Genomic DNA, 18,033 nt, shown 5'->3' with positions numbered 1-18,033 from the left:
TTTTATGTTTTTAATGTTGTTAGATATGTAATCTAAATATTCAAAAATCTGGAAACAAAAGTGACCCCTCCGGAAGCATTAATTCACAACAAAAAATTACATAAGGGAATTGGTCAGAACTCGATTGATTGAGTCTGTACATGGACGGATAATGGAATAAGTGGCAACATCCTCACGGCCCCCTAGCACCGGGGTTGAGCGGCGTTACTCAATTCTCAAACACTTAATAGTTGCTGGCATTACAATGATCCCGGGAAAGGACCAGAAAATTATAACAACAACTGAAAGTGAAGTACGGGGCAACTTTTTTACAGGCTTCCACACAGCCAACTTGAACAGCCTTTAAAGGGTCTGACAATGGGTGGAATATGTGGTATTAAATCCATTTACAGGGAAGATAAAATACTAGTGTAAATTATCCGAAAATTTATTGAATTGATCACTTGCCTTTTCCTATTTTTTTCAATTAAAAACAGTAAATCTTACATGTAAGCGGAAAGGTTGGAAATATTTTTATCTGAAAACAAATTACTAGTTTTAAAATGACTACGGTTAGTTTAAATTAATCGAGCATATATACCCACTGCAAGAGAAAACAAATCCGTAACATGAAAATTTTTTTTTACTAAATCTGTTTAGTGTTCTTTTTTGTATTTTAGTTTTTTAACAGAATATAAACATTTTTAGCCTCTGCATCATATCGTATTTATAATGATGATTCTGTTTTTGAAATACTAAAAAAACCCAAAAAAAACTTCGACTTAAACAATGCCGACTTTTTTGTGTGTACATGTTTTTTCCTTTTTTCCTACGTATTATTTTTTATTTAATATTTCATTTCTTTTAATTCAATATGTTTTTAAACGTCATCTTAAAATATTAAAAGTAGGTTCTCCGCGGTGATCGCCGACAAATATCATATGAAACACGAAAATATCCAGTATTCGAGTTTTGGAAGATTCAAAATTATTTGTTTCGTATAAAATTAATTTAAGCTGTATTCCCGTGGAATATTAAAGACATGACAAAATCTATATACCGAGTACATAGACATTAATAAATCAACGAACGTGGGTTTCCAAGTGGTCTCCCTTTTTAATGTAATCACAGACGCTTGGGGGTCAGATCCTGCCCCCCAACGTGATACGCCCCTGTAAACACTCTACCAAAAGTATTTTAATATTTAAACACGAATGGGACATCTAATACAACGATAAAAATGGTTTTCAAACAATTTTTACATATATGAAAAAATACCGTATACCATCAAGTCTCAATAAAGTAGACTTGATGGTATACGGATTTTTTTCATATATGTAAAAATTGTTTGAAATGTGAAAAATGTTTGAAAACCATTTTTATCGTTTTATTAGATGTCCCATTCGTGTTTAAATATTAAAATACTTTTGGTAGAGTGTTTACAGGGGCGTATCACGTTGGGGGGGGGGGGGGCAGGATCTGACCCCCAAGCGTCTGTGAATGTAATGACGTTTTGGCAGGAATTCAAAAGAGGTTAATCATTCGACTTTTTTGGCAGTATGACAGTAACTCGATTGTTTTATTTATCAAAAGTGAATTACAAAATTCTTATTTTGAATATGATAGATAATGTTTATATTTAATAAAAAAGCAAAAAACAAACGTTAAAAAGTGCAAAAAAAGACAAATTTTAGGCTGATTCCGGTAAACCTTCCGACAGTAAGGCAGTAACCTGCTGAATATTAAATATCTTGTTTTATTAATCAATAGTGATAATATTTACAAAAATCGTTTTACATATCATTGATATCGTTTTCTATTTAATTTAAGATGCAAGAAAATTGGTTAAAAGTTCATAAATAAGCAAACTACAGGCCGATTTCGGTAATGAATTCGCCGATTCCGGCAGTTTACCCGTTTCCGCCGATTTTAAATATTTTCACTGTTAATGTTAATTAAAAGCGATATTTTTTTCACTTTTTCTTTGGAGACAAATTATAACGTTTAAGTTTTTAAAAACCTGGCAAAACAAATATTATTAAAATGCATAAATAACCAAATCACAGTCCCTCGACGAATCCGGCAGTATGGCAGTAACTCTCCGATCTTAGATCTATTTTTTAATCACAAAATCTTTTGACATATCATTTATAATGTTTATATCTTATAAAAAAGCAAAATTATTCTTTAAAAATTCATTAATAACAAAATTACAGGTCGATTCTAGTAAAGTCTCCGCGGATTCCGGTAATTCGGGCAATTCCGGTAGGTCAAGTAACCGAGGCATACATCTTACAGATTATGTGAAAAATCAATATCATAATAATAATAATAATGATGATGTAATAATGATGATGATAGTCAAACATGTGCATACATATAAGTTCTGAACTTTACTAAATAGGTTATAACATAAGACCACTGAATAAAAAAATATTGTCAAAGCGGTAACATTACGAATATGTGCCTCTTCGTACATAGATTTCGGTGGTTCTTTTAAACTGAAGAAGGTTCAGTGCCGAAAATTTAGCTATGAATGTTGCACTTGTTCATTATCCCTCATGTACAGACTCAATCAAACCGAGTCTGCAATTCTTACGTTATTTTGTTGTGATTAATGCTTCCGAGGGATCACTTTGTTTCCAGAATTTTGTACTTCACAACAGCAGGTGTCAAGTGCTGTGTGGCAGCCGTAAAAAGTTGCCCCGTACTTCACTTCAGTGTTGTTATATTTTCTGGTCCTTCGGGATCATTGGTGCCAACACTGTAAAGTGTTGAGAATTGAGTACCGCTCCAAGCCGGTGCTAGGGGGCGTGAGGGATGTTGCACTTGTTCATTATCCCTCATGTACAGACTCAATCAAACCGAGTCTGCAATTCTTACGTTATTTTGTTGTGATTAATGCTTCCGAGGGATCACTTTGTTTCCAGAATTTTGTACTTCACAACAGCAGGTGTCAAGTGCTGTGTGGCAGCCGTAAAAAGTTGCCCCGTACTTCACTTCAGTGTTGTTATATTTTCTGGTCCTTCGGGATCATTGGTGCCAACACTATAAAGTGTTGAGAATTGAGTACCGCTCAAGCCGGTGCTAGGGGGCGTGAGGGATGTTGCACTTATTCATTATCCCTCATGTACAGACTCAATCAAACCGAGTCTGCAATTCTTACGTTATTTTGTTGTGATTAATGCTTCCGAGGGATCACTTTGTTTCCAGAATTTTGTTAAAGTAATTGTGTATTTTATAAAATAGCAGTAACTGAATAGGCCCTACACTTCATAAATAGGGTAAGTAAATTATATAAATAAAGGCTATTGTATATGTCTTCCTTTTCGTCTGTTTTAATATACAATGTACTTCACAGTGACTATTTATTTATGTCTGCTATCATAATTGAAAGGCAGAAATGTACATCAAATGTATCATCAACTCATTTGCATTACAAGATAAACAAATTAGAAAATACATATGCGTCATTATATTTTTAATTACTCGAAGCGATGCGCTCAAAATAATACGTGACGTTGATGACGTCAAACTGTAGTAATTTTATTTTCTTGATAGGTTGTTTTGATTTATTATAACTTTTTCGTCTAAACAGATATCTGACTCAATCTTGCTGCATTTGTTATAAATATAGTTAAATTTTGATACATCAAATTTTGAATATTTTTTGACGATGGGCCAAAATTGACCCAAACCGTACCGAGCCCTTTACACCATCCTGACTTTGGATGCCAGTTTGCCCAATTTTGCTATCTGTTTAACATATAATTTTTCAGTTTTCAACGTTATAATCCATGGTATACCAATTACAGTACTTTAGCATCCATTGCATAATAAATCTCTGTTTTACTGACAGTTTACCTGCTATAAACCATGGTGTTAGTACAAAGTTACCATTCATAGCTTTAAAGAACATTGATTTCAAAATTATAGTGTTTACTATTCCATCTCCATGATCTTGCCAACAATTACTTCAAAAATATCTATTTTACATCCGATTCCAGTGTAATTACAATATTGCTAATTTAACCGGAAAAAAAATGTTACCATATTATATATTTCATTAAAATAATTGCATACAGCTTATATAATTTTGCTAATAATGGGGAAAATGGCGTTTTGTTTGCCTCACAATATAAGGATCATGACAAGGGTTCCAGCTATTTGTGGTATGTGACATATTTCTTCACTAGTTGGTCCAGGATGCAAGCTTGAAAATCATAAAATATGAACTGAAATAACTAAATCATTCTGCTATCAAGATTGAAGCAAGTATTTATAGAACAAATTTTGAGAGATAAGTGTGGTAATAAAATGTTTGAATTTTGTGATAATGTTTAATTTCAGGTCAGTATATCAAACGTGGGACCCCCAAGTTGATCCTGTGGTTGGTATTAACAAACAGTATTTGACATCTAGAGATGATGTTATAGAACATGTAGAAGATCTTGTATTCATTATTCTAGGTAGATATTTTTATGTTTGTTAAGTTGTTATATAGGTAGTGCCCCTGGGATTAAATAAAAACGAAAACAGCCCACCCCTTAGTCACACTGTCATGTATATGAAACTACAGGTCAGAAACTACAACGGGAGAGCTTATATATTTAGTATGTAGAATAATTGTGTTGTCTTCTGCATATTAAGAGGTATAAATTATGCCTTTAAGAATGAAAAAATGATCATGCTCAAGGAGTCATTTTGTTATGGAAGAAAACACATTTTAATATCATTTGAAACCGCATCTACTTAGCTATTTTGTATGTAGCATTGTTGCCAAGTGAACTAAACAAGTTTCATAACTTTTGTCTCTAAATTATACATGTATAAGCTTTAAGTAATGTATGTCCCTTGGTTTAAAAATTTGAACTTTTCACAAATTTAAAGAGGAAAGTTACTCTTAAGTTGTTTTTTTTTTATTTTCAGGTGCTGGTGGTGATGCAAGTATACAAGACGAGGGTAGAAAAACTCCGCTACATCGTTTAGGCGTTCTCAGTCATGATGTCTGCTTGTTTAAACTTCTCTGTGAGAATGGTGCTAATATTAATGCTTTAGACATTCGTGGAAACTCTCCTCTTCTCTCACTCTGTGATCTGTCCGCGTCAGAAATGTACGATTATATGGAGGATTTGTCACCATGTAGTAATGATACATTAGAGGATACAAGTGCTAGTCTGTGTGTGAAGAGAGATTTCTTCAATTATTTATTGAAACAGAAGAATATACAGGTAAAAAAAAGAATGTTAGACTGTAAGGTATCAAACATATTGATGATAAATGATTAAGGACTTTCGTGGTTTTGTAGCAACCAAAGTATGAGGTTTGGCATAAGATATAAAGTATTGTTGTTTTCAGATATTATGTGCAAAATATCATGTTATGTAAAATTCACAGCATGTTTGGTGTGTGACCTAGCAACTCTGGTCACCATTACCTAGGTAAATGTTAAACCTAGCACACATTTGACTGATCAAGACATGACATCTCATGCTCTTATGAGTAAGTAAATTATGTTAATAGCATAGGCATTATACCAGTAAAACGAACTTTTTCGCCAGATTTAAATGTTAATTAATACATGACAAAACTGACAAATATCTAATATAATATGTAGATTGATTGTTATGCTGTAGAATCTGTTCCCTAGACAGTCGAAAAGTTATTGTGTAAATGCTAGTTCAGATTTCAAATTACAGAAAATATTGACAATCAGCCAAAACATATATTTTTAAGACTCAAGTTTTGAGGGAAATATTTAACATTAAGTGTTATTTATGTACATGTATGTATAATTATATTTAAGGTTGATATACAAAACTCGTCTGGACACACAGCGTTATTCCATTGTATAATACGAGGAGATGTCAATGCAGCTCAAAGCATTCTCCTCAAAGGTGCAGACCCTGCCATAAGAGGGACTGTGTGGGAAACACGAAAAAGAAAGAGGTAAATATGAAACTTCAGAATGATGCCCTTAATTGTGTGCAATAAGGTCACTTTTATAAACAGTTTGCTCCTAACTATTATTAGTTTTGATACCAATGAAAGAAATGTGGTCATTTGGTAAAGGCACATTAAGCCTTAGAAATTTACTAATTTTTTTTCTTTCTGTAAAAAGAACAACCATGTGTTTTATAATGTTGTAATAATGGATTAAGAACATGTAAGATCCTTATTACCTGAAGAAAATAGCATTGAATGTGAAATAATATGTGATTAACATTGTAAAATGTAATCAAAGTGATATTTTAACTTCAATACAAATTACAATGTACTCGGTCAATATAAGTGTTCTAATTGCCAAAATGCAAAGGAAACACAAGATGGCTCCGAGAACCAGTTTGGAAACTGTAATAGGATACCAAAAAAAAAAAGCTTTTGTAAAATGAAAATGATGGAATTATGTTGGCTTGATGGTTCTTTAATTTTTAAAATGTGAGAAAGCTATCAAATCACATCATGTGTAGTTTTAATATAAATTATCTTTGAGGTTCAGCTTAAACTGTAAATTTTGTTGCCTGCATAAAGGAAGCCTCCCTGACCAAGTGATTGAGGTGTTGAACATTAAATTGTTAACCCCCTTACCTATGAATACATATAGGGTTTTTGGTTAATTTTAAACTCCACCTTTCAAAGAAAAAGTTGAAGCTATTGTCTTGACCCTCTCGTTGTAGTGCCCCTTTTTCAACTTAGAATTTTATCATTGGTTAACTATTTTGTTAGAGTCTATTTTCTCAGAAACCATGACAGCGTTTCACTTCAAACTTGATATCCACTTTCTCTTAAATACTAAAAACTGCCTTAAATAGAAAATGGTTGCCCCTATATTTTTATAAATTGAATGTTTTTGATGGTCTGAAGGATATTTATTGGAGAGGTCATCAGACCTCTCCACAGTGTTGAGAATGATTGCTGGCGGCATCCATTTTTGCGTTACAAATGAAGCTAATGCATCGTATTTTAAGCCTTAAAACATTAGAATCAGTCTACAAAAATTGTTATGCGCATGCTCCGCCTCAAAATACGACTTAACTTAAACGAAAAATAAACATCGAAGTGAACAAATTGGTACAAGGAAAATATCATTTACGTTAAATAACACTACGAGCAATGGTTCATTCCGTTTTTTATTCCTTTAAACTGTATGAAATCGATACTTGTTTTCTGAATGGCGTTTTACTACATTGTATTTCATGTTCCATAAATTAGGAACAGTGAACATTATAACACTATCACCAGGCATTATTATGTGACCGAGTGAACGGTGTACCGAAAATTGATGCTACTTTCACTTTTGAACTGGTATGACTAAATTACGCAACAGAGTATTTTTGGCGCAAATGGCGAAAATGGCACAACTTTTTCTCATGTTTGATTTTCTTGCCATATTGTGGTTGGAGGCATGCAGCAGTATATATTGTTTATTCCAATCAAATGATATATACATTATTAATGTAAATCTGGGACTTAAAATTGTTTGATTAACATACTTTATGCCCGTTTTGGAAAATCTCTGGTGCCTTTTATATCTCCAAATATTTTTGAAATAAACAGATCTTCAACAGCTGCAAAAAGACCTCTCGCATGCTTCTTTTTAAAGAAGCAAACTTGTAGAAGTTTCCTCGAGTCTTATAAGTTGTAGGTTATTGATTATCTGTACATTATAAAATAGTAAGTATGACAAAAAGTTAAGTCATGCTGGTTAAGTTATTTTAATTTTAACTTTCACATAACAGTTACACTTACATGGGCATAATGTCACTGTTTGATATTGAAATCTAAGATACATCATGCAATTTTGTTAATATTAAAGTTATTATTAATATTTTGAGCATATACATTTCAGGAGAATTTCACCAATTTTCGCAACATTCCTTTCAATACCTCTACAACGTAGTATCAACTGGCAGAACATGCACAGTAGTATTGTCACAGCTCCTAGACAGTATTCTCATCTAGTTGATTCTGGTAAATTATTTTAAAATCTTTCTTGGCATTGTGGAAAACGGAGATCACTCTAGAGCAATGAAAGCCAAAGTTTTATGTTAAAAATTACAAATGTTAAAAATTACAATTAGCTTGTTCATGACAGATAATTGGTACTACAATATCTATCTTACCCATTCAGTAGTATTCAAGTCTCAATACTAAAGAACAACACTGAGATGTATATGCTCCCTTAGCAGCTAGTTGAATACACTACCATTACTTCAAACATGAGAAAATGAACGGTTGTGGAACATTCAACTGATGTGCTGGAAAGTATGAGATGAAGAATTGGCCGAGCATGGAAATACATCAACACAAATAAAGACTGAAAGATATCAAAATATACAAAAGTTTGCTATGAAATTCATAAAAATGAAAGGAATAATTCATTTTATGGTTAACAGAGATGATATATGAATATCACATCCCACTGAGGGTATTGAAATGAAAGTTTATGCCGACCAGTGAAACATTAAAACTTAAACTAAAACCTGGTACCTGGTATGGTTGTTCAGTTCAGTTAACATATCGTAATTGTTCTAACCAGATACTGGCCTTTATCTGAAAAAGTGTATTCTAGCTGGGTGCAGATGTAACATGCCTGACACATTTGATCGCTAAGTGTTTAAAAATTGCTCTGATTACCGTAAAATCCCGATTTAATGCCCCCACCCTAATTAACGCCCCCCACCAACTTTTGAAAACACTGTGTATAATTTAAACAAAGAAAATAAAAGAAAATAAAGAAACTCTCTTTCTAGTTCATCGATTTATGGTATATCCAATATCATTCCATTTTGAAAAATATCCATGAATCAAAACTGTTTAACACTTTTACAGTTCACTAAAACAGAGTGTAGTCTACTTGAAAAAAGTTAATGTTAAAAAACACAAAACGGTAAACATATTTACAGTACACACTATCGATATAGCTTTGCACCTGGACAACTACACAGATCTGGAAGTGGGCCTGTTGACACATTGTAAATTAGGAAAGTAGCATTGATTACATCAGATTGTCGGTAAGGTGTCAACTGCAAGCAGGATCTTGGGGAATTTTTTGGAGGAAAATTAGAATGAGCTCTCATCTGAAGAGAGGATGTTTTTATTTGTTGCTTTTTATTTTTCATTTTTATTAAACGCCCCCATTTGGAAAATGTTACGCTCCCGGGGGCGTTAAATCGGGATTTTGCGGTATAATAGATAATAATAAATGATAAATTTTGTCACAGTAGTGCAATAACAAGTTAAGTCCATCTAAATTTAATAGGACTTAACCAGTTAATGCACTAAGATGACAATATATACATTGTTATTGATATCTTAATAAAACTGATCTCACTGTAATCAGTACTGTATTAAATGAAAGGAAAATAGAATGGAAATGGCTGGTTACCTAAGTAATGTTAAAATCAATCTCTTTACAAGTGGAGTAGACTGTACTTATATTTCTAAGGATATGTATATGAATATTCTTTAATCATTCTTTAGACACATCCCTCATATTGCTTTTGTATTTGTTTATCATAGAAGCCGATAAAAATTTTGAATTTTGTTTTTAAAAATGTGTCTTGTACCTGAATTTTTCAGTTGTTATAAAAAAAATTGTTAATATCAAGAGTCATTATATTGAAACAAATTAAATTGAAGACATTTTAAAAGCAAGATTGAAAAGAAAAGTTAAGATGCTTGATAAAAACTTTTTCAAAAGAACATTGGTTGAATTAAAGTTTTACAATATCTTAGATTAATGTTTAACCAAGTAATTCTTATATTAATTTCAGGTTATTTCACCAGAAAGGAAATCACCGATGAGATACACGGAATGTTGAATGGAGAATTTTCAGAGTTCTCGCACCTGTCTAATATTAGTAGCACTCTTGTACACCTAATGTTCGGACAAACTTCAGCTGGGCTTAAACAGCTTGCAGCACGATCTCTTTTCCGCGAGTGTTTTATAAAACACAGGACGTGTATATCTAAACTGCTTCCCGTGAACGTGATACAGAAGAGTGTTGCTCAAGAGACTGATTACCATCCTTACGAAGATTACATTGGTTTTATTTTAAATAAAGCAGTGTTACAGACATTTGTGAAAAGTTTAGGGCTTCCAAGAGATTTTTTGATGAATTTTGAGGTGGAGCTGTTACTTCATCGTATTGCTCACAAAATGTCGCACATGAAGGCCATGCCACCAGAAAATATCTTTTGTGACAGTGATGGAAGCTTGTCAGATATTTCAGAATCTGAGTCGACAGGATTTAGTGGAGAAGGAGGGGATTCTGATCTTGAATACTGGTGATGCTGCACTTATATTAGGTGTAGTTTGATAAATATCGGGTAACTTTCATATCATGTATGTCAAATTATTCCAAAAACGAGACAAATTTTCTCTTTTTTTTATCTTTGAATACAAGAAAAAGTACAATTTTAATGGACTTTTTATATACTTTCATTCATATTCCAATGTCATGCATGTCAAATTATTCAAATGCATATTATATTCCATTTCATGCAAAAATATTTTATAAGTTTATGATTTTTTAAAACATGTCAAAATATTTCACAGGTGTGTAAGTTGTCATATACAAATCAAAAGGTTATATTACTGTGTTCATACAAGATCGTAACATTTTCTTCTGTAACTTATTTTCTTGTCTGTTCCATACTTATAAAGTAACGTTAAAGGCCAGTCAGTTCTGGCAAGCTAAATTTTGGTATTTGCATTTTGATATTAAAATAGCTTAAATTAAGTCTGTATTTTTGTTTCAAAAAAAAAAAAAAAGAAAAGTAAATTGAGACAAATCTATTTGATTGTAAGTAAAACTATAATCAAAATATAAATTTTCAGCAATGAAATTTTAATGGTTTTTCTTTGCAGTGTTGCTTGTGTCATTATGTATTTTAGACATGTAGGTTTTACATTTTGTGGCTACGAGTAATAAGGTATAGGTGCTTAGTTGTTGTATACTTTCTAAAAATAGATTTTTACTTTAAATCTTATCCTCCTGAATGGGTTTGCCCAGATTTGAATTTGGAACAGTGTATTTAAAGCTAAAAGTATTTCAGGATAAAGATGAAAATAATGAGCTACCACCAGTATAGAGCCTGGTCAGACTGCACAGAAAGTACAGGCTGGCCTGGCTATATACTGGTGGCAAAAGATAGTCACTTTAATTTTCAGCAGGATAAGGGTTTATAATTGGGCGCTTCATATTCTGTATTAAGGATGTTATCATTACTTGTCATTCTTTTTAGTCTTAAGAAAACTGCCTAAAGTATAAAAAAATACTGCTCCATTAATCAATTTCACATTACTGGTACATTCCAAAGGATATTTATAGAAATGTCCTGTGAAGTAGAATATAAAATGGAAAACAGTCATGGCCAAAAAGTACATGTAGTTAGTATGACTTTTACCTGTTTATTCACCATTTACACTTGAATTGGTATACTGTTCATTTAAAAACACCTAAAATATAAAAGTAATGGACTAAATAATTCACTCACAATTATTCAAAAGCTATTTTTACAAGGTTTATTTATGATTTTGTAAATGAACCACATAATTTATCAGAAATTTACAGACATAATTTTAAGATACAAACAAATATTTTACTGTTTATAGACAGCTCAATCAATCATCATAACTATGCTGATGTAAAAAGTAAAGAAATACTAAGAAACATGTGGATTATATTTCATTTCAAACTTTGTATTTTTATTTAGTACAAAAACATTTCCATGAAAATGATTTATATAGAATGTAATTTTCTTTGTGGTATATGTAAAATTCACTGAATTTTTTATTTGTACATTTTGTTTATTTTAGTTTGAACCAGATCACAATTTAGTGTACATTGATAATAATTATATATTTAGAATAAAAAGTGCAATATCAAAAAAATATCGGAAGACAATCTTTCAATAGTATGAAAGCTTTTTACATAATTTTCAGTTTTTTTCAGGGTGATACATATAGTGCCTAATAGAGTTTATAGGGACCACAGGGAAATCTGTCATTATCTTATTAAATCTATATATTTTAATATAAACAAGGGATATAAGTTGTGGCCTCGCACTACCAGCACGGGTTCATAAAATGCATTCACACATGTAAACTGTATAAAATATCCTCTATTCCATCAAAGTTATTGTAGAAGTTAATATATGAACGAGTCATTACCCAAGTTCTACTACAAACACTTCATTAAAACCTGTAACATTGCAGGAAATAGTTAACATTTCAATATTTATCAATATTTACATTGGCTGTCAAGTTGTCGTCCATTTAGCAGGTGTTTTTATGTTCCGAGTATTTTCATTGGCTGATGAAAAAAACGCTATTGGTCGCGGCTATACGCCATTATTATCCGGATTATTATTATTCATTAGCCAATGAAATTTTCACTAACAGAAGTTGGATTTACGCATGGAACATACGGGCAACATCAAAATGGAAGCCGAAAACAAATAATAATTGTTACAATAATTTGTACCAGAAGTTAATGATTGCATCATTGATGATGGTGGATGATTGATATTTAACCGATTACATGATTAAACTTCCTTATATGAGCATACGTTTGCATTAGATATTGTTTTACACGTGTAATTTTACAAACCGAAATTTTACGAACGTGTGTAAAAATGAAACATGAAAGGTTATTTTTAATAATATCTTGTCCATGTAACAAAGTGAGTCTTTTTTTAAATTATCGATTCTTTCATCAATGTCCACAATCAAAAGAAAAAAAACTGTTGTATATTGCGTTCTATTTACTTTTTCATGAATTGAGCAATTTTGAGTTGTATCCCTTGTTATATTATGAAAGGAAAAAAAATGACAGAATCCCCTGTGATAGGGACTTGTGTTAAAACTTACACTCTATCCATAAAACATTGCCTAGATTTTCAACCAATGAATTTTCTGTATGGTCATTAAAATTATTGTACTTTGATCATAAAAGTTTTACTTCATACAGTGCTTTTAAGGTCAGCCTTCTACCATTAACATATTAAAGCATTATTTTTACATAATTATTGTGTGTAATTGTAGCCAGAAGTTGCTGTAGTCAATGAAAATGGTGGATAAATGCCAGAACATATTGATGAAAAACTAACTATGTCAATATGTTTTAACTTAATATGTTACATAATTATGTTCACTATATCATAATTGTTATGACATAATTGTTAGAATGTTTTAAAATGATTTTTTGGGGAGAAATACCAAAACACTATGGAACTAGGGCATTAAAAACTACACAGTCATATAGTAAAGTACAAAAAAGCATTGTGGCTAAGCAAACTGAAAGTACAATGTACTGTAATGTATGTTCATTGTCTGATATTTTAAAAAGTTTATACAAAAAAAGAAAAACAATTTTACAACAAAGGCAATCATATGGGTAAGTTTTCGTTTCACATTGATTTAATTGACACTATGCTCATACTTTTGTGGTCGAGTTTGGCTAAATTGGCTATATATCTAAAATGTTTGACTGCTATGATGGTTAATAACCAATTATTGAAAATCAAAAATGTTAAGGATAATGTAAAACAACTAGCTAATATATTAAAAGACTGCCCAACTCTTTTTATCAATTTAATGTTTACGATACATTCCAAAGGATATTTATAGAATTTTCTGTGAGTCACATGGGCTATTGATAAAACATACAGAACAGACTATAAAATTCAATGCAATAATGGCAAAACTTAAAGTTATTTTGATTTGACATGCAGACTTACCATTTACACTTAGATGGGCATACATTTCTTTTTAGCTAGTGTAAGTTAAGTAATTTGTAATGGCCTGAAAAAGAAAGAAAAAAGCATCTGTTGGTGTGATTATGATGAAAGTTAATAGTGACATTTTGTCTGTAGAGTTTCAGAAGACTCACATAGTTTTACAGACTAGGGAATTTTACTGATACAATTTTCCTTTCATTTTGTATTATCTGACAAGAATAGAATAGAATTATATGTATTTATTATTTTATTACTTATAGTCTTTAGATGATTGGAATTTGTGCTGTCATTTAGTAATACAAACTTGTGTGACTAGAAACATATTTTGAACTTTGAAACTGCTGCAAAAAGAACAATATGGCTGATTAAAAATCACCTTTCTATGTGACACTGGAATTTTGTGCCATTATGTCAACTTACTAAAGATAGATAATTGTTTTTGCCATGATGTCATCAGTAAAGAGCTAGACCAGTGTGCTTCTCTCTAATACTGCCTGTTCCATTTTACAAATTTAATACTGAAATCCCTTTCATTATTAATGGACACTTCCAAAAAAAAATCAAATGTGTCTATTTTTATTGACTGACTTGGAATTAACCAATTAATTATTATAGGGTACCAGTTTATCAAATTGTAAAGTCTAATGCATCCATATCATTTATAAGCAGATCTGTGATTATTTATTTTGTCTAGTTGTGAATCTTTCTATGTTTTACTCTCCACTTTATTTTTTATGATATATGTTCTATCTTTTTGTTTGTTACTGTTTTAAATATTCAATTTTTTTTACATGTGCTAGAACTCTTTTTTATTGTTACTTATTTTCTGTAATGCTGTCAATTCTTTATTATTTGTAAACATATCATTGCAATAATTATATGTTAATTAATCAAGATTGATTAGTAGTCAAGATTTACTTGTAGTTATAAATAAAATGTCAAGAATTACTAATAGTTATTAGCTATAATTAATGAAATGACAAGATTAACTAATAGTTATTGATGAATGTCAATATTTACTAATAGTTATTAGCTATAATTAATGAAATGTCACATTTACTAATAGTTATTGATGAAGTGACAAGATTTACTAATAGTTATTGATAAAATGTCAACATTTACTAATAGTTATTGATGAAATGTCAAGATTTACTAATAGTTATTAGCTATAATTAATGAAATGGCAAGATTTACTAATAGTTGTTGATGAAATGTCAAGATTAACTAATAGTTATTGATAAACTGTCAAGATTTACTAATAGTTAATAACAAAATGTCAAGATTTATTAATAGTTATTAATAAAATGTCAATATTTACTAATAAATATTAATAAAATGTCAAGATTTACTAATAAATATTAATAAAATGTCAAGATTTACTAATAAATATTATTAAAATGTCAAGATTAAAATGAACTATCAAGATTACCTTCTAGTTATGAATAAGATTTTAAGACTTATATGTCAAGATTTACTAACAAATAAAATGTCAAGATATACTTATAGTTATTTATGAACATTGCCAACAATTATTAATGAAATGTCAAAATTTACCAATAGTTTTCAATGAAATGTCAAAATTCAATAATAGTTATGAAAATGTCAATATTTTCTAATAGCTATAAATGAAACGTCAAGATTTACTATTAGTTATTAGCTATAATTAATGAAATGTCAACTTTAACAAATAGTTATTTATGAAATGTCAAGATTTACTAATAGCTATTAATATCAAGATTTACTTGAATATTGATGAAATGTCAAGATTTTTATATTAATAATTATGAATCGCCAAGATTTGCTAATAGATATAAATGAAATGTCAAGATTACTAATAGCTATTAATATCAAGATTTACTTAGTTACTGATGAAATATGATGATTTGCTAATAGTTATTATTAAATGTATATGAAATGTCAAGATTACTAATAGCTATAAATATCAATATTTGCTTAGTTATTTGTGAAATGTCAAGATTTACCTATAGTTATCAATGAAATGTCAAGATTATTTAATATTTGTCAGTGAAATTTCAAATTTTTATGTATAACTGCTTATGAAATTTTGATTATCATATTATGGAATTTGTAGGTTTCTGAAACAAGTAATATCATAAACGTACAATTTTTTCTAAGACAAATGCTATAGGAAAGGTGCTAATTATATGACATGTTGTTTAAGAAATCTCTATATTGTAAAATGTAATAATGTATGGATTTGAGATGCTTATTATGAAACCTAAGCTCAAGTTATGGTAATATTTTTAGACTTTGCTATTCCTATATTTATGATATGATAAAAGGAAATGAAATTTACTAATATTCTATAGGACATTGAGAGATTAGGTATAAATATATATATTTAAAACATTTTACAGAAAAAGCTCTTTGCTCAGTGTTGTTTTGTGTGAAATATTTTATTAAAGTCTTACTCAGAAATAATCTCATATTGTTTCTTTTGTTAGCCTGACTTTTCAAAGAATAAGGGGGAGTTATTGTATTCACCAGGTATCAGTGTCACATTTTATAAAAAAGAAAATTGCATACATGTTGGTATCTCCAAAAGTACTGAAGGGAATGGATTGAAACTTCACAGTTATTTGAGAGCATAATAGGAGGTCATTGACTAAGGCTCACAACTCTAACACGGATTATGACAGAGTTATAGTCCTTTTTGAACTTTGAAAATTCTTCATTATCCAGGTTCTTGCTTAATTATAACTAGTAAGCATTGAAAACAGTCCTACCAGCAGATCTTCTTTTATATCAATCCCGTTACTTACCTGTCATCTAGATATTTGACTGGATAAACGGCTGTCAGTCTATATTGAAAATTACTCCATAAAGTGACAGCAGCCTTGTATATACATGTAAATGTCTGCGCCACGATAATCCAATGAAAAGAGATATTATAATCGCGCAGTGTTGTAATGATAAATCTAAGGTTGGCATCTTTTATTCATTGGTTAGATCTGGGACATGCTTTAGTCATAGGTAAGATTCTTCCCTGGGGAAAGGTCTAATGGGCACCTGAAGTCTTTCTTAGCCCACAATGAAGTTGTAAAATCACCAAATGACCTTCAAGCTACACGTCTCCTGATTCATGCTAATTTTCAAAGTGTATTTAAAAGTAAAATACTAGTATTGTGAAGTAACCAAAAGGAAGCAATTTAGACATTGCATACAGCACTCACAACCCACGTCAATTAACAAGATGAGGTCAAAATATTAAAATACTTTTACTATGTTAGTAATGCAGTAAAAATATGGTTATGTGAAAAAATCATCAGAGGAGTCCTTGGAACACTGTGTATGAAAACCGAAAATGCATGATGATAATACTAATCTGTAAGTATAATTGTTATTACATTTATGATTTGGCAAATTTTGTCCTGTTTACCCTGAAACAAAAATTTGGCGGGAAAGTATGGATATATTCAAATATTCATCTTTCTGAATTTGTCTAGAAGGGCCAAGTACATTGATCTAGTTGTAACACTGTCTGTATGGTAAGTCATGTTACTTTAAAATGTAACGATGCTTTACAACTTGCATGTGCAAACGTTGATGTTTCTCGTGTAGTTTGTGGAATGAAAAAACACGTATACAATACTATACATGTATATGTAATCTGGAGTGAGTAGTCCGTTTGCATTGACTGGTGGCGACCATAAATAAACGTAAATCACACAAATCTGCTGCCGCTCTGTCTGCACAGGTCTGCACACACTGGTTGATAGTGGTGCGATTTAGAAGACAATATACTAGTACATGTATATTACGTAATTTACTCATTGCATACATGTATATTGTCAAAATGTTTTTTATTCACCTTAAAGAAAATGGGTTTTCAGCACCAGAATGCGAAACCTTTAGTATGTCCATTACTAAATAATATTAATTACTCGATTCCAATGCTAGACATTGTTGAAGATAGTGAAATTTGTTCTGAAAGAGAGCTTGTGTTGCCGTTTTAAAATGGCCTACCTTGCACAAAGATAAGAATGGTATTTACTTTGTTTTCTTTCTGACATAGTTTTGATACACAAATATAACAAAAAAGGTTACGTTCATCAACAGTAAATCGTACATTTCGGCTCAAGCGGTCAGAAACAATTAAGGTAAAATTTTGCATAAATTATTCAATCATTCTAAGGGTTGGCAGGTTTTGTGTGTACATAAGTTGTAAAATTACTGTTGTGAAAGTAGTGTGCAATGTTAGGTCACCATGAATCTTATGTTTTATATATACTTATACATTTTGTATAGACATATTATAATTTTATGTTTATACTTATATAGACCTAT

At 30.7% G+C, this 18,033-nt stretch overlaps 1 protein-coding gene across 1 annotated transcript; it reads left to right on the top strand.

Moving 5' to 3' along the window:
• Positions 1 to 4,329: 4,329 nt before the first annotated feature.
• LOC132724581 (uncharacterized) lies at positions 4,330 to 16,167 on the top strand (the record flags this gene model as incomplete). Its single annotated transcript, XM_060709458.1, is given in 5 exon segments — positions 4,330 to 4,448; positions 4,909 to 5,210; positions 5,786 to 5,928; positions 7,829 to 7,950; positions 9,756 to 16,167. Coding segments are annotated over 5 exon segments (1,204 nt in total), but the record flags the coding sequence as incomplete, so codon positions are not given.
• Between the last annotated feature and the right edge of the window lie 1,866 nt (positions 16,168 to 18,033).

This window comes from Ruditapes philippinarum, unplaced genomic scaffold (assembly GCF_026571515.1).
Source record: "Ruditapes philippinarum isolate M1 unplaced genomic scaffold, ASM2657151v2 ctg7098_1_1_1_1, whole genome shotgun sequence".
Classification (NCBI taxonomy): domain Eukaryota; kingdom Metazoa; phylum Mollusca; class Bivalvia; order Venerida; family Veneridae; genus Ruditapes; species Ruditapes philippinarum.
The sequence above is the reverse complement of the archived record's forward strand: the minus strand, read 5'-3'. Positions and strand labels throughout refer to the sequence as shown.